Raw genomic sequence first — 25,314 nt, 5'->3', positions numbered from 1 at the left:
AGTTTTGTGCGGTGTTTTATATTGTATTCTTTTTTTCTTTTACTTTATTTGTTGGTTTTAATCAAGCACTTCGTTACTGTGTGATTGAAAAAGTGTCATATAAATAAAGTTTTATTTTCTTACTTAATTACCATAATGATGTTATCAGGGGCCACAGACAGGATTTCAGAAATACGTCTACTTTAGAAAATTCAGATCAAACACCAGAAAGTTTAGAATTCTTCAGATTTCACCGAGGTTTCTACTCAGTTATGTTTTTGGTAAGTTATTTATTTTCCTTACTTGTAGGTATAAACGCTGCTTCAAAGCCTTTTCCACTCTGCCATCCTAGCGGGGAAAAACAAAATCACCATTTGTTGCCTTAACTTTATTGCTTTTTAAAACATTTAAAGGTACTCTGTGGAGGTTTCGACCACTAGCAGTGCTCTGGAGCAATGCATGTTTAGAGTTCACAAATATAGACCAGCAAGCAAACTACAACATTAAAGGTTGCATTTATCGGTTGCATTTCTCCATAACATGCAACTTTCAGTTTCACCAGTGGAAAAATGTGAAAGAGCAAACCGACTTCTGTAGTAAAAGTCTTCATTGAGCTCTGTCCATATTCTCCAGGGAGGCATATAAGCATCTGTTCCTGGCAGCTCCCACCCCCTTTCACTGGAAAGTGAAACTATGACTCCAGTCATGATTAGTACAACATGTGTGAAAACAAAGGAAAAGACAGACAATAAATGAATAAATAAACTACATTGATTATCTGAAAAAAAAAAATTGCAGTCTGAGTTTAAGCTTTTGGAGGAAGAATGATCAGAGAGAAAGAGAGAGATGTCATTACTCCTTCTGTTTGAGTAGCAGTCAGGAGAAATACTTGGAACATTACCACAGTACTGTGTCTGAGCGCCGCCTCATTTCAGGCCAAACAGCCACAGAAGAGAACAAAATGACATCACAAGATGCATCGGAAGTTTCACAGTAACCTATGACCTCCCCCCCTGCAGCTGACAGAGTGAAAAAGCTATCATTGGAGGCAATGACAAGAGTTACATATCTATCTATCTATCTATCTATCTATCTATCTATCTATCCCTGCAGGCTTCTCCTGTGTTCATCTAACGGTGTTTGAGCACACAGATCACACACACATCAAACGGCCTGCAGAGAGCTCTGCCAGGCTGGCAGGCTGGCAAGGATGGGAGAGGATCAGACAGAGGAGAATGGGATCAAATATAGAGTGTGTGTGTTAGTGTGTGTGAGGTGTGGAAATTTTGCGAGAGATCGACAGTATCATTATTAAAATTATCATTATTTTTTTCTTTTTGTTGAATTTCTTTGCATTCATTTTTATCTAAGGCATCTTTTAAACTGTCCCTACCTCTCATGCACGCCATCCTTTTTCATCACAAACTCCAAGTCTAATTTATCATTTACCCCATTTAAGTAGGCTATAATGAAGAATGTTGCGAGAAACCAAAATACGAGAAAAATAACACAAGTACTTTGCTTATTATCTGGAACACTTAAAGGCAGAAGAAAATACTGTTTCATTTTTTAAAAACAAAAATACAGCAGAATAATGAGGGAAATAAAACTATAATATCGTCTATTTACATGTAAATTGATTTTATCCCAACTCCATTTGTACCTTTTTCATTGAATGTTGATGCATGCTACTGTAGAACTGCTACTGTAAAAGTGAGTATACTTTAATTACTTTTCCATACATTTAAGGCAACTGATTGCCGTAAAACACTGAGCCCTACATTTCCCACAATGCACCCCATTAGCGTCTTTTAATCGACCCTCTCTGTCTGGTAATTGCTCGCATCTTTAGAACTGCATGCGCACAGTTTGCGTCACAAACCCTCAATGACATCACGAGAGCATGGAAATTCATTTTTCACTTTTGGAACAGTACATGAAACAAAATAAGCTTTCAATCACATTTCATGGTCTTCATTCAGCAAATGGCGCTAGCTGCCGTGTCATCATGTGACCTAAATGTGGAGCTGTGGTCACTTGACAGACAATAGAGTGATTAAAGTGAAAGCAGCGTCCCATCAGTGACCCATGTCGTGTCAAACTGAATAATATGTTGGAGTCTTGGGACACTCTTCTGAAATTTCCCTTTTGATTCTATTATCAGCATCAAAATTGTGTTCTTGCTGCTAGGAAGCCAAGAAGCAGGAGACACAGGGCCCATTATTCATTATAGTAAACAGACTGAAGAGGATATGCTTTGTTGCCGGCCTCTTGATGGTTGTTCCTCCAAAGTTTTACGTTCCTGATTATGAATGCGGCCCTGTTCCTTTCCAAACGCTTTACAGGAAAAGTCCCCTGAAAAACCCAGAACATACTTCACAGCATTTAAAAGATGATGAAACAAAGGGATGAAACTGTCTTGAAACTTAGCGAGTGGGGTCCATGAACATGAACTTTCACCAACATGAACATCATGTTGGTGAAAGTTTGTGATCTGCGGGATGATTTTTTGATATATGGCCACTTCTTCAATGTCAGGGCATAAAGACTTCAATGACTTAAAAAACAAATAAGTAATTTGTTGTGTAACTACATACTTTGGCTGCCGGGCAGATTTAGGATCTCATAATTGGAGCCCGGTATGAAAATGTCGCAGTGATGAAGCTACAGCGTGTTGTCAGTTTAACTGTATGAAACTGATTTACAAATCTGTGAGCCAAAATGTTTAAATCATCCACCGGAACTGTGGAGTTTACGGGCAGTCAACCATCAACGCTAGACGTCCTGTTAGTGACATATTACTTCATAACTTTCCCTTTTCCTCCCCCTCTAGTAAAAGAAAATTAAACTTCAAATTACTGAACAGCAGCAGAATGAGATCGAGCAAGAACGTAGATTTTGTTCAGCGCCCACAGGAAATCAAGGCTGAATGGCCGAAGTAAATCAGAGGCTGGCAGGTGGACTTTTAGTCCACTTTTCAAAAGCAAAATTTCAAGGCAAACCATCCGACCTCTTTATTCTGTGAACAGTCCGAATGAAGCACCATGCATTATAAACAGCTGCATAATTTGATCAGGCAGACGAAAACATGCTGGACTATATTTGTACAGCGACAGCAGCTCGATGTGAAGTCACACAGAATCTGCTGTTTGACAAATAATCGTAAGTCAAGGTCGAGCTACTCGCTTTCATCTGAACTTTTAATCCCATCTCATGATCTTCACAGGTGGGTGGAGTTTGAGATGTCATTGAAAGCTCTGCAAAAACCAAAAAGTGAAACATATGATAATCTTCTAAAATTCAACACATTGGTAAATAAAACGCAGTGGCTTTCGACTTTTTTGGCCTGTGACCTCTCTCTCTCTCTCTCTCTCTCTCTCTCTCACACAGACGCACACACACACACACACACACACACACACACACACAAAAATCAGCATCTAGCTGAGATCACATTTTAGATATTTTTGATTTTTGTTGAGAAAAGGCCAAAATAACGAAATTGTATTTGTGCAGAAAAGCTTTCCTCTCTCATCTCTTCATCTGGTGACCATTTGGAAGTGCCTGACACCTAGATTGGGAAACACTGGAGTAAATGGCCTACCTCCACCTTGACCAGGCACAACAGTAAAATGCTGCTTACACACTGACGCATCAGTCATAAGAATGTGATGATGTCATATGTGATCATACTTACATCACTTTCACTTTGATTCTTTAAGTTTCATTTTGATAATACTTCTGTAACTTAACTTCAGGAGGATTTTAAATGAAGGACTTTTACTTGTAATGGAGTATTTTTACTAAGTACCTCGTCCACCACTGCCCAAAAATATACAGACTACACCTTCATTTTGGGCTATTTTAGTTTTGTCGAGTCTACACTTCTGCTTCATTCTTACTTGCTGTGCAAAAATTCACAAGATCGAGCATGAAAGTTCATTCTGACCTTGGAAAAAGTAGCGTTACAAAACAATCCCAACTCATCATCCACTTATTGGATTTTTGCCCACAACTTTCAACTGTCCCCACACAGTCTTCATCAGAGCGCTGAGTTGGCTCATTTGGCCTGAAGACAGATCTGCTCAGCTGATCTATCCACAGCACTTTTAGGACCTCTTGTCCATGTTGGCTCAGAGATTTAATACGCCGTCCAATGAAAATCAAGTTTTTAACCTTGTTAACATACCCACATGGTGTTTTCTAAATAAGCAGTCAGTGCCATGGCTGAACCAATGACGGTCTCACAAACACGGAGTGAGACAGCCTGTGTCAATCCACAACATGGTTCCACGGCGCTCACTGGATTTGTTTTACAGCATCACATAAACGTCCAACTGCTACGTCTATTTGATTGTTCTACGTACAGGAGCTGATGCTGAAAGTGTTGAATTTTGAAAAAGGGGGAGTTGTTCAGAGTCAAAGATAAACAGCCTTCATTTCACCACCATCGTTTCTGACGCCATCACGTTTGGAGACAGTTTAGTCGGATTAAAGGTTTGAAACGTTTTCCTTTCACGACACGATCTCACTATCCATCAACTGGAGCCCACTGGAGTCTCAAGGCTTTCAGTTTACAACAGTTAAGTTTTTCTAAACCCAGAAATCCACATCAGTCCAAATCTGCTGTTAGAAATGACAAACTGTGACAGAAATGAATAAAACAAGGCATTTCCCAAAGGCTACCAGTCAATGCTTTCTTATCATATCATCACACCATCACCTTTTCTGGAGGTGAATTACCAGCTCCAAATCTCCATATGTGTTTTTTCCAGGATTACAGTGCTTATTAAAAATGCCAGATCTCAACGAGGCTTTTGTGTCATCGTCACCACCAGCAGCTCCGCAGATCCGTCCTCTGCTTTTATTTGGTCCAGTGTGAGAGTTTGTTGGCTCCATTCCCCGAAAAAAAATTCTTTCCGCTGGATTATGCAACAAAAGCAGCAGGAAGGGGACATAATAAACAGTCTGATGAAAGGGGCAATAGAGCATAGCACCAGTGGCCACGACCATGAGTCACTGAATAATGATTTTAATTTACAAATGAGATCTCCTTGGTACAGCTCACACCGACAGCAAGTCCATTAACGGTCCTTAAATTTAGATTCAGTAACAGCAGTGCTGCAGTTGTTTTTGATTATATGACAGAGTGCTGGTTTGTGTGCCCGAAGGCAGCGTTACTGCACTGATCTGTCTCATATCTCACAGCTGTTAAAGCGGCCGTTTAAAAGCGTCTCGTTCATGCTCTCAATCCCGATTCTCAAGCGCTGTTCTCGACTTGGACGCAGCAACCCAATAAAATGGCTTCCTAGCAGTCAATTCAAATTCTACGGAGATTAAATATGAGCTGGTCCTTCCCATGTTTGCATGTTTTCTTTATTTCTTGGCAAAGGAAAGCTGCCTGCAGTTGAACTGCTTGGATGAAACCACTTATTTACATTAGCAGTCAATCCAGAACTGATGCTGCAAAATGTTTCATATATCTGCAATGTCGCTGGCACGGAGAAGGAAGCAATCAGAGAACTCGAACTGGCCTTTGGACAACAGCTCGGGGCCGCAGTTGCCTTCAGGGGCGCAATTAAAATGAGTCGATTTGACTCTAATACTTCTTTTTCTGTTTAACAACGTATGTTTCTGTTGATTTTGGCAGGCAGGGTCAGATTATGGTCAGCGTATTCATGATTACCCTGATGGATAAGCAGTTGTAGACACTGGATGGATGGGTATCTATCATTGATTCGGTGTATTAGACGTATTTAGTAACATATTACTTGGATGTGTCTCTAGAAACACTGGAGACTTCTCACAAGTCAAACTGTAAAGGTTTAGTACCCTAATAAAGACATTTTCAGGCTGAAAATCCAGCAGGAGATGTCGTCGAAGACTTTGGGAGTGCGCACATCAGCTTTGTGATGTAAGAAGAGCTACAATTACCCAGAAACCCTCTCTCTGCTTCCCTAAATGAACACATTTCTGAGTAACTCTGCTGAAGCACGGTCTGGCTTTCTGTTGACCAGGTCAGAGTTCGGTCTTGATCCTGTGCATCAGATCTTTCTGGTCCACCATGTCCGTCTGTCTGTTCCAGCGGTGGTAAGCCAGCAGGGCGATGTTCTTGGCGGCCACTGAGCTCATCTCCATGGCGCTGCCGGCCAACTCGATGCCATTGAGGTAGTAAAGATTTGGGTGGAGCTCCACAGGTGGCAGTCCTTCACTGCTGCCGTAACAGGGGTACGCCTGCCACTCTGTCACCTGCACCGAGTAGTACGACCTAAGATTGAGAGGCACAGTAAAGGAGGGAAGTTGTTATTCTGCTTTTAAAAATCTGGGCATTGTCATCAAGTTAAACAAGTTATTATGATGAGTAGACGTCAGCCGTTTAGCTACACCAGCAACGTTGCTCTGCACATGTAATGTCGGTCTGTCGGTCGCTCCACCGCTCTGATTCAGACTGAAATATCTCGATAAATATTAGAAATTGTCCCCTGACCTTTCCACCTTTCCATGACCAAATACCTCCAAAACTAATGACATTCACATCAGCCTCAACTGTGCTATGTTTGGTGCTACTTGGCAAACGTTAGCATATTAACACACTGAACTAAGATGGTGAACATTACTATTTTAGCATTTTAGGACATTTACATGAGCATTTAGCTCAAAGCACCAAGCATAAACCAGCATGGTACAGCCTTTCAGAGCTGCTAGCATGGCTGTGGACGCTTAGTCTTGTTACACATCATTTTATTCTCTTAACTCACAGAATGAGCAGAACGTATCCAGAGCTGAAAGATTTGTCTGACAATTTATCTGCAACAATTTTGTTGAATGCGAATGTTTGCTGTTTAATTTTCAGCTTGTGAAATGTAGATAAAAACAGAATTCAATCATTTATTAAAAAAAAAAGAAAAAGAAAAAAAAGCTGTGTTTACCAAAAACAGTCACATTATGCAGTAAAGACAATAACACTAAGCTGCAGCCGTAGTCAATATCATGATTACTTTGGTGGTGGACTGAGTGGCTCACCTGAAGAGCGTCTTCAGTTGACTCTTGTCCAGAGGTTGTGGCGAGAACACTTTATAGACTCCGGCCTCTTGTGGCTGTTTACGGCGGAAGCCCGCCGAGATGTTGACGGGACAAACACTCGCCACGCTGTTGAAAAACAGATCGGGCGTCTCAGTTGTCAAGATGCTGGCGAAGGGGAACAGGCGGGGGTCCGGGAAACCGAAGAATGAGGTGTTGAGGTAACCATGGACAATGGTTGCCACAGTGCTGTGATAGTTGCCGGGAAGCTGGTCGAAAGGTGGGGCGAAACCTTGGAACTGGACTCCGGACCGCACACTTTCCTGGAGCGGCGTCGCCAACACCACAATGTCATACAGCTCTGATCCAGTCCCTGCCGCTGCGGTGTAGTTCAGCTGGTACTGGGGCGCCTCCGCTGGAGGGAAAGTACACAGAATCAATGTCAGCTACATCACCCTACATGACTCTGACACAAATTCATCTACGTCATTCCACTGGTATCTGCTGGCAAATCCAGCACATTTCTCGTGTGTCACGAGTGTTGACACACAGGAATGATGAATATGCCTTCATCAAAAGGTGAAGAGAACTGTTTCACACAGTTTTGATGACGTTGTGAACATAAGACCTGAAAGCTAAAAGGACTTAGTACTTTTAGATGTCCTGTAACCTGAATGACTGAGAATCTTACCGGACAAACTGTTTCTATTTCTGCCTCTAAAAAATATTTCTTTCCATTTGAAGTCACCACCACTTAAGTTTATATTTTAGATTACTTGATTTTTATGGTATTTGTAGCTCTGCTGTAAATATCTCAATGGTTTGCTGAATTATCAATTTCTATATTAAATATTCTGCAATGGTTAGAGTTCACAACCAGGCATTCAGTTTCTGTATGTATGTGTGTGTACAGTATATCTAGTGTACTGTAATATATTACTTTACTTCCATACTTCTGCCGGCCCCAGCAGTGCAGCTTTTTAATGATCAATGATTAATTTATATATGAAACGTTCCACTTTGTTAAATACTGTGACATCTGACATGATCCCGGTCAGCCAACATCGAGGTTAAGCACCTGAGTAGACTGGGGAGATGGAGCTGACTTGTGCTTGCAGCAGGTTAGCGTTGGCCATCTTCAGCAGGCCAGAACACACCAGCTTGTTGCCTCCTTCCACCGCCCACAGGTTGTTCTGGGCACCAGCTAACGACACAGCGCCTGTAAAACACACACACACACACACACTCACTCACTCACAACAGACAGTGCCAAGTGCTATAAACCAATTATCAGCTGCCCACACACTTTCCTGTTCTCTCGCTCCTACAGGCCACCCTCTCCTCTCACCTTGCCTTCCTCTCATCTATTCTCGAAACCCAGCTACTCCCTTCCTCGTGCCCTGCATCTCTTTCCTTTTCCTTTCCTCTCTCCTGACCTACATCAGCGTCGACGTAGATGTTCGGCTCTTAACGGGCCCTAATTTCTGCGCTGCAGCCTTCCTCTTCGCTGTCTCTTTCCTGCTCATCATCCCCCCCCGGCTCCCTCTTCTTCTCCTACTGCTCATTTCTTCACACTCATCTGACCTACAAAGGCGGGGATGCTGACGTTCTGTCCATAGTTAACCCTCATGACGGGCGCGATGACCTCATCGATGAAGCGCTGCGACACACCCAGCTCCAGCAGCGAATCAGAGAGCGGCCTCCGGGTCATGTTGATGAAGCCGCTCCCGCCTAGAGAGTCCAGCAGTTCCTCCACCGAGCTGAAGGCGTAGCCGTGGGCCTGGTACTTGTAGATCCTATAGTACACACCCAGAGAGGAAATGGCTCATTATTAATTGCTGTTGTGGACCGTAGACAGATTTATAATCGACATACTAGATTAATCTTTTTCTTCACACCATCCATCACAAACTTATCGGCAATTATTTGTGCATAACATAAAAGACAGAGAGACAGATGTGGGGATGTACAGGCTCACTGTAGTTGATTCAGAGAGAAGGCAAGAAAGACAAAGTGATACAGAAATAAATCATTTCCTGAGGGAGAAAACAGAGCTTGGCAAATGGCATCACCATTTGCCAAGCTCTGTTTAGAGGGGTGAAGTGCAAATCTAAGCTGGGCTCATGTTTCAAGCTAAAAACTGAGTCATGATAACATAACTGCAGCAAAAAGATTTGATTGTGCTGGACAGATGCGACAGTGCGAGGAGAGGCTGATTGAACACATCATTTCTGTTGATTTATACTTTTGCTGTTGGAGGATTTCCAGCAGAGCTTTCATTACAGACGCACTTCAAAATTTCAGGCAGATGATGTTGGTATTTAACTGTTCTGGCAATCTATGACTCAAGTTGTGACAGAGTGAAAACAATGATGGCGAGAAGAAGGTTTAAACCAGAAATGACTTTGCTGAATCAGTAATGCAAACTTGTCTGGCATCTTTAAAATGTAAAAAAAAAAAAAAAATACTTGGACCTTCTTACACCAGCTCCATGTAACCGTCACTCTCATTTAACAATACTGACGCCAGAAACAGGAGCGAGAAAATAGGACAGGTATACTACGAAGCAAGTTTGGCGTGAGCTGGCTCCGCAAAACCTAAAACCTCAGTCAGAGATGATGGGCATCAGGATGGTGGTTAGCAACTTAAGTTTTCTTCATCGGGCTCTGTGTATGTTCACATAAAAAGGGCTCATTTGACTTGCACAGAATGGACCTATCACGTGCAACCGTGTAATTACACAGCTTCATTCGTTGACATTATCTACGTACGGCTCTGCAAGTTTGCATATGAAACATATTCAATCGGGAGAATTAAATCCAAAACTCTGAACATAACCTGCTTTGGAGGAGGTTCAGTGTGCATAAGTTAGGCTCAACATACCTCGCTAACCCATTACTCTCACTTCATAGTACACCCCTCCGGCAGACCAATCACATACAGTATCTAACCAAGAGGTGAAGTTATATGTAAACTGAGGTGGGGTCCCTCCACGCACCTACAGAGAGTCGGACATCTACAACAAAGGCATGACGCTTCGGAACAGGAAGATAAATCAGGCATTTTCTGCACCACAGCTACATACTGTGAAGCACCCCGCATGCCATGCAGCTGCAATGATATGAAACAACAAACAGAGCGCTGATATTTCGGGCTTACCTCATGAATTTCTCCATAATTTCCTCCACCCACATCTGCAGCCGTATGAAGCTGATTCCGTAACGCCACCACAGCCGGAAAAGGTCCAGCAGGTACCAGTCTGTCTCCTCCAGAATCACCTCCTCGCCGTTAAACACGGCCGTCTTGCCCGCCACGCTGCGACGATACTTTAAACCTCGAGGGGCAGACACATGGCGACACGAAGGACAAACACACACAAGGAAGAACTTTATAATGTGGATTCTTTTTAATGAATTTGTCTCTAACAGTAGTGACGTAACAAATTAATACACTTCTTTTTCTCTGAAACTGTCTGGACTAATATCGACCTAAAATGCACCATAGCAAGATGTAAACAGTCCTGTGGTCTGGTTGCTTTGGCAGGGCACTGAACACTGGATGCAGGAGCACAATGAGTTGTCGACGATGCTCATTAAACTCAAGTAATCGACCTTTCTTTACTTATGAACGTTCTTCCTGCTCAGCTTACATTTGCTGGAAGCACAAGATGAATCTGATCAAGCTACAAACCCATCCTCATTCCTGTTACACAGGATCTCTATATTCTCCATAAAGCAAACCTCACTGTCATCAGGAAGCCTGTTTGCTTAGCTTGTAACCCTGAACAGATGCTCGACACTGAGTGTGTGCTGTTGCTGTTCTGTAAATACAGAAAACCCTTTTCAAAGCCCAGTGCTTGATTTAACTCACTTGCAATATGCAACCACACATCCTTTCCATTAAAAACACCTCGAGAAGGACAGACAGCTCTAAATAAATCCTACGCAGTTGTGTACAGTTATTGTCCTCTTGGCCTTTGAAGCCTTGTGGGTAGTGCATGTGCCAACCAACCTAGCTGTTTGACAAAGTCCTGCATGTGGAGGTTGAGGGAGTGAATGATGGAACCTCCAGACTCGTAATCATTGTGATTGACAGTTACAGTGGCGAGACGGCCCCCAACCTCGCTCTTCTCGAACACATCCACCTGGACTTCAGGGCCAAAGTGTTGCCGCAGGAAATGTGCTGTGGCACTGCCTCCTATCCCCGCCCCGACCACCGCTGGAGCACAGAGGATCAGAGCCAACAACAGACAGGAAATGTGAATTCAGAATGTGGTTTGGAAGTGACATGTGTCAGAAAACTACTGACCATAAATCATACACATTGTGTATATCCTCCTGTGTCATCTGGGTGTATAAAGACGTGGCTTCATTACATGCATTTGTCGCAAATAGATGGAAATATAAACTAATGACACGTAATGACGTGATTCAAGCAAAACTGTCTGCAGTTTTAAGTGGTCAGTCATCATACCTATAGACAGGGGAATACAGGGACAACACTGGCTCTATTATAATGACTGACAGAAAGAGAAAAATATTAGAGCAAACTTAGCTTACATAACATTAGCTGCCTGCATGTATAGGCATGTAGGAATTTGCACATTAAATGTTGCTCATGAAAACAGGAATTAGCTAAGTTAGCTTGTTGAAGACTAGCTTACAGCCCTCTGGATGCGGGCTAATGTTAGCTAAATTCAACGGCTTGCTTTGACGCTTAAACACGCTGGTTTGCTTGCCTATTTTAGAAGGCGGAGCTCCGTCGACGTGAGCAGATCCGGCGGGGTCACCGACAGCCGACCAGGCTGACAGCACGACGGCGAACAACGGGACAAAAGAGCCGCCCATAGCTGCGACAGAACAGAGATAACCGGGAAGAGAGAAGAGGCGAGCGGGTGACGCGACAGTTAACCCAGCACCGAACGTTAGCTCCTCTCTTTCTCTTCCCTTTGCACGGACCGTATGTTCAGAATAATATCAGTTACATGTCGGCTGACTCCGTCGCTGTACATGCAGACAGTTGCGTTCAGGAAACTGCACGAAAGACGGCTTGATAATAGTCATGATGCTGCAGATCAATTCACCAATGAACAGCCATCGTCCGGCAACATCACGTGATCTCAAACACTGGCTTGTTTCCACCAACCACAGCCGTCTGAGGACACCCACGGCAAGAAACTAATGGCTTTACGTAGATTACGTACCGCTACCATTCTCAGTTTGATTACCGCAGCATGCAGCCAAATACATCGGCCAATTTAAACATGGTACACAACCATATCATTCTCCACAAACTATACAAGTTGAAACATAAGAATCAGGTAAGAATTTTCTTCATATTCCATGATTAGAGCTTCACCCAGTAATATTTTTACGACTAAGTGAATGTGAGATGTTAATTTCTAAAACAAACAAACAAAAAAAATCCACAAGACGACATATTGAAAAACAATGGAAGTTGCGTTTATTCATTCAACAGTGAAACTGCTGCGACATCGGAGTAAACCACTGAGCAGAAACTAACATTCACACTGAGCCGCTGAAACAATGACTGGCACAGTGGAGCAGTAAGGCTTAAGGACGCCTCAGACACATGCACGCACACACTCACACGCACACACTTGTGCACGCACCACGCACACACACAGATGCATACTCACACCCACTCATTTCGTTTACATCAGCTATCTTACACCTCTGTGGCTGCTCGGGCAGCAGCCTTATTACTGTCCCTCTCCCTCTAATGTGGTCAGTCAGAGGTGAGGGGTCAAGGGTCACCTTTAGATCAGGTAACCTGTGTTCCCTGCTGTTGCCTTAAATGCAGGGCTATTTCAGGGCTAAGAGGCGACATAACACAGAGACCTTAACCGTTCATCTCTATGGTACATCTCTAAGCAACATGACCCCCCAGCAATAACACTGCGAGACCAGCCATGGGCCTGGAGGGTGGGGTTCAGGGGGTGTTGGGGAGGTCATGCTCTGGCCAAAGGAAGGGCAAGGAGAAGTAGGGCACCGGCCAAGAAGATGGTGTCATTGGTCACTTGGTAGAGCGTCGGGTGGGCTCAGAGGCGGTGGGGGGAGGCGGTGGGCCACGGCGATCTAAATCTTCAATGTAGAACATAATGAGCTTCCTGCGCTCCTCGGGGACACACTCCAGAACGAGGTACCGCTTGTCGTTCTGAAGGATCTTCTCCACATCTTTCAGATGCTGCTCTGACTCCTGGATGAGCTTTCTTGATCTGGAAGAAGGGTGAATATGAGACAGGCAGGATGCCAACACTATGAACAGTATCCTTCTGTGTCTGGGGGAAATTTAAACACAACTTACTTCATGTCTATTCATGTGACGCTTTTTTTACTGTCTGAGTTTCCTTTGCAACAAGGTCACTTAAACTCAAATCATTTGACTGGTCAGGGCTTAAAAACAACCTCTGAGTCAGTCTATAAGTGACACAAGATATGTGTCATATGACGGTTTGCAGTGTCAAAAATGAATTACGGCTATTATTTGAGTTATTCGTATATACTTTCTATCTTTAATGTTTCTGGGCTGCAATTGTATCAGTGCAGGTATCCTGAACAAATATTGTAATGTTTTTCATTTTTGAAGTGAGTGTACAGACCTGTATGTGATGAACTTTGTCTCCTTTAGCAGGGTTCTGAAGTCAGCTTTGGCTGTGATGTACTTGTCTTTGATGTAGTCTTCAAACTCCCGCTGTCTCTTCTGCAAGCACAGATGAACACATCCGACACCATAACTCAGACGAAACGGATGTGTATTCCACATGAAACTGTTACAGCCTAATTAAACTCACACCACCAGAATACCTCTAAGACAGATTGAAAAATATCACCTACACCCCTGATCAATTCAGAGCTGGGCTTAGGATTTTATGAGAGAAGCCAGCTGATGTCAACTATTAGACCAATGAGTTCAGTCAAATCATCTTCGTGCTTACTGAAGACAATTCTGAGGAACAACTGTATTTTTTTGTTTGACCTGATCAGTTGGTCTCACAGATGTGGAACACTTTACAGATGTTACTTAAAGTCAAGGCTGGTTATGCTTGAGATAAGGTTTTGAAAGCTGGAAACTCAGTTAACTTTAACAAGGAAAGGTTGAGGTTTGCTGTCATTTTTACTAACCTGGCTCAGCTCAGAGAGCAAACACACGTGTGGTCACGAGTTGCTAGATTTGGTCTTTCTAGATTGTTGTGTTGGTCTGCACTACCTAATAGAGGAAGAGACTCACTAGAGTCACAAAACTCTAGTAAATTATTGTCAGAAAGTGACTTTTAGCATTTTGCAATTATATAAGCTAAATACCATACTGTGGGTGAGTGGTTATCCATTTCAAGTCTTACTCTGTCACTGGAGGAGAACTTAATACAGCGAGGGTCCTCCTTGATAACCTTCTTCACTTCCTTCCATGTAGTTGTCAGAGTGATCTAAAACACGAACAAATAATCATGTTGATGCAAGTCGGTAAAAATAAGAGTATTATTTTTCTTTCTAGTCACACTGGTTCTATGTGGGCATGTAAGACATAAGCAAACAGAGACCAAACTATTACCATGCTGGTCTCATCCAGTAGCTGCCTGAAATGCTCTTTCTTCTTCTTGGCCAGGGCTTCTACGTGCTCGTTAAACAGCTTCTCCTTCTCCTCTCTCTCGAGCAGTGACGCCGACTCCCAGCGATGGTCCTTCCGCAGGTTACGACGCGTGTCTGACCACGTTGCATCTGAAGACCGTACCTGAGGAATGAATAAACAAAAGCCACTTTAAATACAGCTCAAAGTTTAGTTTTGTGCATACCATCATATATACATATGTTTAGAAAGCGTGTTATGATTATTCCTGCACTCACAATCGTAGCTGTAAAATCCAATTTGTTTCTGCAGGGGCTAAAAATGGTGATACGACTATGCCTAGAATCATTTGTCACTTCTCCATTTTTTTGTCAAATCTTGTGAAAAAGTTAAAAGCGACTGGTGATGAAGAACAGAATAAAGCTGCACAGCATCTCACCATATCAGACATGAGAGCTTTGAAATGCTGGATGGCCTCCTCCCTCTTGTGCTGCTCCCTTTCTCGGTCGATCTCTTTGGTCTGCTCTGATCGGGCCTTCTGCACCTCCCGCTCCCTCTCTCTGAGACTGGCTTCGATACGAGCCTGCCGCTCCAACTCGCGCTCCTTCTCAATGTCCACGCTCTATGGAGGACGACACACATGGTCTGCATCAGTTCCCTTTGTTATGTGATGTTGACAATGAGGACTATGCTCGAAGACAGTCATAGATCAGAGTTACTTAATATCAACAAAGTCGAAAGTCGTAGTCATAGTCAAAATGATTTTCCCTGGCAGTCTCTGTCTTTTTGAGCTCATCATCAAGACTGCAGCTGACATCAGGAGGTGCTTTGACTCGTTTTCTACTCATGAGCAATTTATTGCCTCCACGGTAATAAAACACATTACATGAGCCGCCAGAAACTCCTGTAGGTTGAACTGGGCTGCATAAACAGCTTTAGGGCTGAATAACTCAAACATGCTATAAATAGACTTGAAGAAGCTTGTGAGCTTAGCAACAAAAAACCCATAATGCAACACCTTCTGCAGAATACACTCTTTTACACTCAAAGTATCTGGTGTTGTCCAGTCCTTGTGTAAAATATAAGCTCCACTTTTCAAATATAATTTCCATAAAAAATTTGTGTTACACTTGGGCCAATACAGTATTTTGAGAATGATGTCCTGCTGTGTGGCACCATGTGTGCTCCACACAACAACACATAGATATTTAACAAAAAAGATCAAATAAGCTATGTGTCCAATCAGTAAGTCATTCATCTTACTTGTACCGTCCCTAATTTATACCCAAACATGTACCAAAGTAAAAAGCACTGATTAGACATCACTGGTACATACATACTGAAGCCACCATCTTCCATACAGAGAACTCTTACCTTGGCTTGTTTTTCCATGTACTGTTTGAAAAGTTCTTCTCTGAGTGCAGAGCTCTCCACAGCTTTGTACCGAGGGTCAGTCTCTAGCCTCTCTTTCACTTTGCTCCACCGCTGGCCTCCCTCCATGTGCTGCTCACTTAGGAGATCAAAGAAGTCTTGCTTCACCTGGAAGCAAAACAAACACACACATCCACATATCAAAATGAATTAGAAATCTGTCCAAAAACCACGGTAAGCATGGTAGAACCTCAGTAATTTGCTCAAAGGCACATCAGCAGGGCAATGAGAGCCTGCAGAGATCTTGACTTATAGTCAATCGACACATTCTTGTTGTAGAGAAAAATACTGTGTATTGATATTTGAGTGTGTGTCAGCGATACCTTCTCTCCTCTTGACTTGGAGTCCTCTTTCTCTCTTTTCCTCATAGCGGTGATGAATTCCATGAAGATAGCCTCCCGGTCCTTCATCTTCTCTATAGTCTTAAATCGTGGGTCTCGGCCGTGCTTTACTGCAAATTCACTGAATGTTGTTCTGTAAAGATACAGAAACACTGCAGTTACAAGCAGCCTGTGAAATGACCTCTTCACCAAAAAAAACAAATATAATCCATTATGTTAAATACTAATATATACATGTACCAGTATAACTGGCCGGTCCCTTTACCTAGGTGTGAGCTTTGCCTCCTCCATCATCCTCCTGAACTCATCTTTGGCCTGCATCAGCTTGTTCTTCTTCTCTTTCCTCTCTTCCTCCGCTCGCGTCTTCACGTACTGATCAAACACCTAAAGTGGACATAATCACAAATCTATGACTGAAGGATTTATTTTAAAAAAGGCCAACATGTGGCACAATAGAGTGAGAAAATGAGAATGAGTAACAGTGAGGGAAAAAAGAGAAACTGAACCTGTTTCCTCTCTTTCGGATTGAGCAGAAGGTAACGTGGGTCAAAAACAATCTTGTGAAGCTCTTTGTCCCAGGTCGAGAATGCAGACACCTGCACGTAAGAAGACAACACCGGCATTAGACTGAGCTAAATTAAATAAATCACTTTAAGAACAATTCAAGATGTGACAAGGGAATAACTAAAATTGCATAAAAACCTTCAGGAAAACTCAAAGAATGCATTGTTTTTTCCTGTCAGTCCTGATTGAAAACCTCTGTGTTAAAAGATGATGTAGCAGCTGCAGCATAAAAGTTGTGTTACCCCTCTCTCCAGCAGCATTTCTCTGAACTGGGTCATCCGGGCCTCTAGCGGCACTATAGCTCTTTCTCTGGCAGCTCTGAGCTCTGCCTCCATTGCTGCTTCCTTTTCAGAGTCTGCTTCCTTCGTGTCCTCCTTCCTGTGAGGGAGAAATCACAAAGGTCAAGAGAGGTGGAGGGAACTTGAAATGGCAACAGAGACACAAAGTCGGAAGAGACACAGACAATACATTTTCAAAGGGATGAGGTGACTCCTAAACTTTTGCAGTAGTGTAGTATTAAGTACAGGGAACCATGTATGACTTACTTCCTCTTTTTTGCTTTGGTTGGCTCCTCATCCTGATTCTCTTCAGTAGCAATGGCTAATTCTGGCTCTTCCTTATTGATACCTGTGTACGAACACACATACATAAAAAAAATTAGTTTCAGAGTAATAGCAGCGCTTGTGTACCTGCATTTCTTTGGTCTCTCATTTTCTGATTTTGAACCTGTAATTGCTTCAAATTCTTAGTGCTACTAACAAAGCAATTGGCTTGAATGTCATTATTCACAATAATCAAATGTACTTTGGTGTCTTAACCACTAGCTGCATGTGATGATGTCTGCACCTGTCTTCTTGCTGTCCTCCAGGCCTCTCTTGTGCGGTGGCTCCTGGATGTGTTTGTCGACATCAGCTCGACCAACCAGCTCCTCCGGTCGGTCCCACATGGACAGCCGCGTTGTTGGGTTGTAGAAGAACACGCGATCATCACCCGTCCAAACCACACACCTGATATAAATGGACAGACATACACAGCGATTTTAGGTGAAAAAGCAGAATGCATGAGATTCACTGCAATCAAGTGGAGCGGGGAGATGATGTGGGCTGCGCTGTGGTATGCATACCATGGTGTGCCAGGGATCGGGTTGGTGGCTATAGGCCTGGCTTTCTGAGCTGCTTTCTCCTCCTCCGTCATCTCTTCTTCTTTAGGCTCCTTGATGAAAAAGAGAGAAAAATCATTTCTCTTGATTACTATTATATTCATACTGTTCAACATCTTATTATCTTTGTTCTTTTTTAATGATTTGCAAAAATGTGTGTTATTCATAAATAATGTCACCCTTTCACAACAGGCTTACACAATAGTGTACTGTACTGTGAATTTGAGACAGAGAAAATGTGTTTTTTCTGGTGTTGTTCAACAAAGTCATTCAACTCTTCACGTACCTCCTTGACATTATTAGCGTTTTCTAGTTTGTTCTCCTCATCCTCCATCTCCATCGCTTCAGCTTCCTCCTGGGCCAGACGCTCTTTGATCTTTTCTGCTTCTTTTTCTGAAGGAGGAACAAAGAGCTCAGGTAACTAAAAGTGGTCCAGTGCAGCTCAACAAATGCAGACTGTTAATGAAATGGATTAATTCTGCCAGTTTCCTGTTCAGTTTCCATAAATGCTATAAAAAGGGGCGCAAGTAAATCTTAGGACAGCTAATCTGGGATCAGGGTTCTAGTATGTTTGGCTGTGCATCTTATTAGTGAGCAGAAACTCAAAATGGGTAATGGGAAACCAGTCACGTCTACTGGATCATTGCACCATGTCAGACAAAGCTTCTGTGTGTGCGCACTAGTCAGCAGCGCCTACCTTTCTCCACCAGGGCCAGTGGTTTCTCCCAGGTGGACTCCAGTGTTCGGTTGTTGTAGTAGTATGTTTTCCCATCAGCTGTTTTATACTCCGACCACTCAGGGAGCTGCAAGGATCCGGCCATGGAGGCAGGAGCTGCCGAGAGAGCCAGCTGTGGGTGCATCATGGAAACTAAAGGCGGGCCCATGCCTGGAAGCATGCCTGTCATTAGTCAGAGAGGAAAGAGACAGACCATGATTGGCTGAGAGTCATCTTGATGTCTGAGCCACTGATAGTAGTTGAAGTGGACTATACTCTAGAAAAGGCATTAGTTTATGCATCAATTTGTGAAATGTAATTTCCCCTTATAATCAAAAATGTGTGTTAGCAAAACCAGGGGTAAGACAGAGAGCTCCACAGGCAGAATAAGACTCACTGCTACTTAAAAAGGGCTGTCCCTGTACGTATGTGCCTCGTTATCTAGAGAAATAAATTGTTTAGATGAGTGGGGGAAAAAAATATTGTCACGTCTGCTCAACTCTAAAGAAGCCTTCGAGAAACATTACTGATTGACAACAAACACAGGCCACATACACAAACAAACAAAGCAGTGACCACACACACAACCATGCCACAAAAGAAGACAACCACATGACCACAATATGTAACCCTAACTGCTATCATTCTCAATCACTACAAGGCAACAGCAACTAGCGTTATGGGAACTGGCCTAACAGACATGTTCTCTGTCGCGGCTACACTCACCAACCACACACCTCAAAATGTCTAACAATCACCGACTTGGCCCAATCTAACAATTTAGATACTGATTTTCAAGTGTCAAGTCTCATTTAACCAAAGCAAAACAATTGAGTCTTACACTTTACCTGATAGTTCCCGAGGACAGTGCACAAGCAAAGTACATTCATCATTCAGTGAAAGCTGAATCCTCTGATGTCAAAAGTGTACTGGTGATGTAATGTATGTGGTGTAGGTCTTGCAGCTCTGTCTATTTAATCCAGAATAAATAAACAGAACAAGTCTGTAAGTGTAATCAAGAATGAGTTGCTTAATAACAATCAAGCTGAAGGTTCTGCCTCTGCCAGTGGGAATGGAAAAAATTTCATTACTGTACACCGGATGGATCATGTTCACAGCATTCACCACCATGCCACTGTTTGAGGGTTCCCATATGTAACATGTGACTCATGTGGACATCATTCACTACCATGCCATCTACTGTAGATCTGAGAGACGAGCGGCTGGGTGTTTACCGTTGGCGCTGGGGCCTGCCTTTACACAGGGTGCACCTACTATCTGCATCATTGCTACACCTGCAAGAACAACGGACAAGCAAGCATCTGGTTGAACACAGCAGGACACTAGACATCAACTACCATGGTGTGTAAGAGTTTGTGTGTGGCCCCACTCAGACAAACACACACTCAGATTTTAGATTGTGCATTACTCATGGCGTTACAAGAGTTACTTAGTCTCTGAAGACATTTATGTGTTTGGTTGAAAAGGATTCGCAAATCATTGCATTCTGTTTTTATTCATGTCTTACACAGTGTCCCAACCTTTTGGGAATTAGCGCTGGACATTAAAGATTAAGATAAAAAGAAAGAAAATGTGTTAAAAAAAAAAAAGTACGTATGAAAGCGGCGTGAATGCGTCGTGTTAAACAAAACAAGCACTCAGTCTGACTGTCAGCTAAATGACCATCAGCCCTGACCTAGACCTAGCCCCATCTGCTACTTCATCCACAAAGAACACATTAATTGGAGAAAGTTAACTACCCGAATGAGCGTTTTCAATCAATTGATGACAAAATGAGGTACAGAGAGAAAAAAGAGGGAATCAAATAAGACACAAGAGAGAGGAGCAACAGATAAAACCTTGAAAGCAAACACAGAGGACTAACAGGAGCATTTACATTAGCCTACATTTAAACTTCAGATACTGCAGTTAAGACCTGTTGTTGCGTGACCTTTAAACAAGATATGGCTTGACAAATATGCACTGGCTGTACATTTACATGTATAACCTGTGAGTGAGTGCCACAAAATAATCCTACCCTACGGAGGAGTTTCAATACCAGTTACAGTTGGAGTCCACTGGCTACTCTAATTTTCCACTGGAAACTGGAAACTACATGTCAGCTGTCACAAAACATTTACAGGGCTAAGTAACTGATCATTCTATTGGAGCTGCTGAGACTACAGGGACATTCTACATGTCAGACTATGACCAAACTTCTGTACAAGAGCCCAACCAATTGAACTTCAATATAGTTTACTGCAGTTTTTATTGTTTATAGTTTTTTTTACTGGTTCCTATACATTTTATAGCTGTTCCACCTAGATATGCTGGGCTGTTAGTTCATTGCTCTTAGATTGAGGATCTTACCTGGTAGCGGGATGTGCATGCCCGGCAAGGGCACCCTGAAAGGTGGCACCATGACGGGGGGAAAGGCAGGTATGGCTGCGGTGGGCTGGGCCACACTGTGAGGCAGGGCTGCAGGCAGCAGAGGCACAGTCTGCACTGCCGTAACAGGTGATGGCACCGTGGAAACGGTTACCACAGTGACTGGAGACACAGCAACAGTTGAGGTCACTGTGGCAACAGGGTTCAGGTCTGCTACAACAGTGGCTTTTGGGAAACAGAATGAGAAAACAAGAGGATTTTTAGTTTAGCTTGTGTATGTGTGTGTGTATGTCTGATAGAACACTGTGCACTTACCTGCAATGGTCACAGATGGGGAGGGGGTGGTGGTGGAGTCTGGACTGGAGGTGAGTGTGCGAGAGGGGGTTGTGGACGGGGCTTGGGTAGGGGGGGCTGCTGCTGCCGTGCTGGCTGTAGTGTTGACACTGCTTGAGCTGGCAGCTGCGGTCACCCCCACACTTGCACCCGTCCCCGCAGCCCCAGCGACAAGTAGGGGGTTGAGTTCAGACTGCTGGATGATCTTCACACCATCCGGTTTACTCCACGATGACTCTCTGGTCCTGGCATTGTAGTAATATGCCTGTGGATAACACACAAGAGCAATAATGATACAACACGTTTGTAATAATGTGAAAATCAATTTGGTTGATTATCCTGAAACTTACTAAGCAAGATTTCTCCCACAATAACTGATGTGAATGATTTTAGAGTGCCAGCCCCATTTCCAGTACAATGTTAAAGATATCAATTAGACAATTTACCATGGGATTTTCCTTAATCAGGTTCAGTGTGAGTGTGTGTTTGTGTGTGTGTGTGTGGGTGGCTGCAATATACTTACTCACATCTAAATATGAATTGTCCGCAATAAACTCGACCACAGATATTCAGGGAAAATGTTACAACGCTTCACAAGAAGCAACAATATTGACCATGAAGTTGCGCTTGCAGATTTGCATATCATTGTCATTCAAATTTAATGCACTTTCAGATGAACTTTAAAAGACTGTAAAATCGTTAATTACTTCTCCAAGCCTATCCAGACTGCATAAACCAGTACAAGGGCCCCGCTATGTGCTTAGATACAACTTCCAGTTTACCTTTCCCTCTGGTGTCTTGTTCTCTACCCAGATCTCCTCTGTAGGGTTGAGTGCAGGGGTTCCAGAGGCAGGAATGGGGGGCATTCCAGGAGGAAAGAGCATCCCTGGTGGAGGCGGCAGGTTCCCCATGGGAGGGGGAAGGAACGGAGGTCTCTGCAGCAAAAGATTAAGACCCAGCATTCAATTTTCAGACTGTAAGGAGTGGGGCTTTGACTATAAAAGACCCAATAACAGCCCTCCCTCCTCAAACAAAATGTAACTTCTTTGTGTATTGAAGCGGCTGACTATTTAGCCAGCAGCCTGTACTTATTACAACCTCTGCATCCAAATTAGGAGTTTTGTGCGTCAATAATGTATTATTCAAGAGAGAATCACACCGCAGAATCAATTAGGAAGAAGGTAATACCAAAAGAGATTACAAAACAGTGTCAGTCATATTTCTCCTTTGTGTTCAATGTCTTTTCTACGTGTTAATACGGCTGTTATTCATGCCAGAGAGGACTAAAGCTTTCTTTGTGGTCAGTTTCTTTCCAGACTCTGTTGGCCAGATGGCTGAGTTCAAAAACAAACTGACAATTATATCTCTGCTTGAGGATTCACCCTTTTCTTTGGACTTATTCACACAAGCGCGCCCATTTACCACTAAGGTATTTAACTAACACTTTTGACAAGAGGACCTTGAATATGAACAGTAGAAGAAAAAACCTTAATATGTAGAATCATAATATGCAATCAGTCAACACTGATGCAAATATCAGTTAGTGCACTGGTATTATCCCTGTGACATTACAATAAATGTGGGTAACCACATAAAAGATAGAGTATACAGGTAATAGTACCCTTGTCACTTTTCATACGGGTGATGCAAGTATGATACTGGCCTACATAAAGTGTGTTGGACACTTCCATAAAGAAAAACATGCATGTCATATAAAAATGGGAAACAGTCACCTGTAGATGGGGGGGTCCCATGGGTGGTGGCATGCCTCCTGGAGGTGGGATGGGTGGCATGTTGGGGTCAAAGGGTGGGCGTGCAAATGGGGGTCGTGGTGGGGGTCCCCTCATCATCCCAAAAGGAGGTGGCGGTGGCCTAAGGAGCGGTGGTGGGCCTCGTAACACTTGAGTCTGGGCAGGCGCAGATGCAGGTGCAGGTGCAGGCGCAGGGCCGCGGAACCGCACTGCCTGCTGTGCCATTCTAGCACATCAAAACAATATCAAGTTACAATGTTACAGTGTTCAGTGGCAGATCACTAAGTAGCATTAACAAAAACCCTGTGATATCACCACTTTGATCAAAACTAACATTCTGATGCACGAACAAACCACTCTATAAAACTGAAGGTAATTCTAATGCTTGAAAGTAAACCTAACAAAGTCTCAAAAAACGAGAAAGAATTGCACAATTCAACAACATTAACTGTATACTGCCAGACATGAAAAATAACATTATGTTGTACTTGCTTAACAATCCAGACAGAATTTATTGAAGGTAGATGGTTACTGTGACGGGAGACGCACTGTAAGTTAAGATAGTTTAGTAAATTATTACAAAAATGTTGTCCTGTGCGATAGCCTGCGCGTAACCATTTCGCCGCAGAAACGCGTTCTTGAGGATGCAATAACACTGACGTGATGATGTTTGCTCAGGAGCCTTTGGGTGTAACGTTTTTATGATATGTAGCTCTATAGTGCTCACTATTACACGTGTTTAAATGTTGAACTCTTCAGGGTGATATCTCATTGGCAGTGTGTGGGCACATACTTTGATCGTAAACATACTCAATTGGTGAATCTCATCTATAACGAACTAGGCTAACAGCAAGCCAGCCTATTCAAAACACAGAATGAACGGAGTTATGTGTTCCTGCCTGCTAATGAATGTAGCATAGCTTAGCTAGCTGCCAATTACACATTAACATTTGAGCACAGAAAACTCAAGGCAAGAGTTGTGTCTGAAAACAAAGTCGGGGCCTAGTGTGGTACGCAGCCCGAAGAAATAGGAAAACATCAGTCTGTGTTTGATCTAACTGCCTGTGTTTACCGCGTGCCACGAGCGGAGACCAGGGACGTGCCGCTTGGCAACACAGGCTAGTTAGCTAGAAGCTAGTTAGCTAGCGTGGTTACATCCACAAATAAAACCACCGTTTATCACAACCTCTTGACCAAAAACAAGGCAGATCAACTTCGTATAAAATCTCGGTTTATCCCTTATAATACACTTTATTTCAACACATCATTTGCGATTATCTAACCTGTTGTCGCTGAACCCGATAGTCTCAGTCTCTGCCTGGTCCGCCATTACAGGAAAATGTAACCGCTCTCTTCCTGAAAACGCCCCTAAGTGGTTTCTATTTTTCCTATTCGCTAAACTTTGACGACAATCATAGCGCAGCCCGCACTTTGTGAGCTCTGATTGGACAACAATTTTCTCACGGAGGTCTGGCCAAGCAGTCATTGGTCCAATTGGGACCTATTTTTCATGATGTCTTTGTTCCGTTAGTGTGCAGGGTGTCGTTCATAATAAGTTGGACTTTAACCACAACCACTTTTTGCACACTCCATTAACTTTTGCCCCTTCTCTTGTACTAAACTGTGGGTATTTTGTGTGCCCATTGTTCTGAGAAGTGGTGGAAAAAATAACTGAAGTCCTCAATTTGAAAGTAGAAAGAATGTACCACATTGGACAATCTAGTGCAGTATTCAAGTTCTTTATTATCATATACATACAGGTAAATAAGCAAGTGGAACCCTTGCAGTAAAATATATATGTACCAGTAACTACAGTATGGGAATGGCAGTATAATATAAAGTGACATCCGTGTTTCATTAGTGACAAGCTGAAGAGGTCCACAGTGAAGCCATCCCTGAGCCTCGTGGTGCAGGAGCGGAAGCTGTGGCTGTGCTCTGGCATTGGTTTGGGACCAGCTGTCTTTTACCATATGAACCCCCTGGAGTCATTTGGTGGTGGTTTGTTAACTGTTCTCAGAGTCCACAACAAACAGAGAAACATATTAA

General features: G+C 43.1%; 2 protein-coding genes across 3 annotated transcripts; both read right to left on the bottom strand.

Annotated features, from left to right (window-relative positions):
• Positions 1-2,968: 2,968 nt before the first annotated feature.
• Positions 2,969-12,127, bottom strand: pcyox1l (prenylcysteine oxidase 1 like). The gene is made up of 7 exons (XM_076749998.1): positions 11,738-12,127; positions 11,011-11,217; positions 10,159-10,333; positions 8,584-8,795; positions 8,078-8,218; positions 7,003-7,414; positions 2,969-6,247 (listed from the first exon to the last, which is right to left on the bottom strand). Exons 1-7 carry the CDS (start codon positions 11,844-11,846, stop codon positions 5,998-6,000), a joined length of 1,506 nt encoding a protein of 501 aa, XP_076606113.1. The 5' UTR covers positions 11,847-12,127; the 3' UTR covers positions 2,969-5,997.
• Positions 12,128-12,439: 312 nt separating this feature from the next.
• Positions 12,440-24,617, bottom strand: LOC143332491 (transcription elongation regulator 1-like). Of its 2 annotated transcripts, XM_076749995.1 has the most exons (21): positions 24,552-24,617; positions 23,251-23,494; positions 22,300-22,452; positions 21,500-21,782; positions 21,167-21,409; positions 20,032-20,091; positions 18,779-18,979; positions 18,368-18,474; positions 18,046-18,134; positions 17,769-17,929; positions 17,468-17,549; positions 17,165-17,300; positions 16,865-16,954; positions 16,624-16,742; positions 16,341-16,491; positions 15,961-16,125; positions 15,026-15,208; positions 14,572-14,751; positions 14,363-14,446; positions 13,622-13,722; positions 12,440-13,237 (listed from the first exon to the last, which is right to left on the bottom strand). In XM_076749995.1, exons 1-21 carry the CDS (start codon positions 24,596-24,598, stop codon positions 13,036-13,038), a joined length of 3,081 nt encoding a protein of 1,026 aa, XP_076606110.1. In that variant the 5' UTR covers positions 24,599-24,617; the 3' UTR covers positions 12,440-13,035. The 2 variants fall into 2 exon arrangements, with proteins under 2 accessions (XP_076606110.1, XP_076606112.1); XM_076749997.1 differs by lacking the exon at positions 20,032-20,091 and having other exon boundaries at positions 24,552-24,613.
• Positions 24,618-25,314: the final 697 nt, after the last annotated feature.

Source organism: Chaetodon auriga, chromosome 15 (genome assembly GCF_051107435.1).
Source record: "Chaetodon auriga isolate fChaAug3 chromosome 15, fChaAug3.hap1, whole genome shotgun sequence".
NCBI lineage: Eukaryota > Metazoa > Chordata > Actinopteri > Chaetodontiformes > Chaetodontidae > Chaetodon > Chaetodon auriga.
Note: the sequence above shows the minus strand (reverse complement) of the source record. Positions and strands in the feature narration are given on the sequence as shown.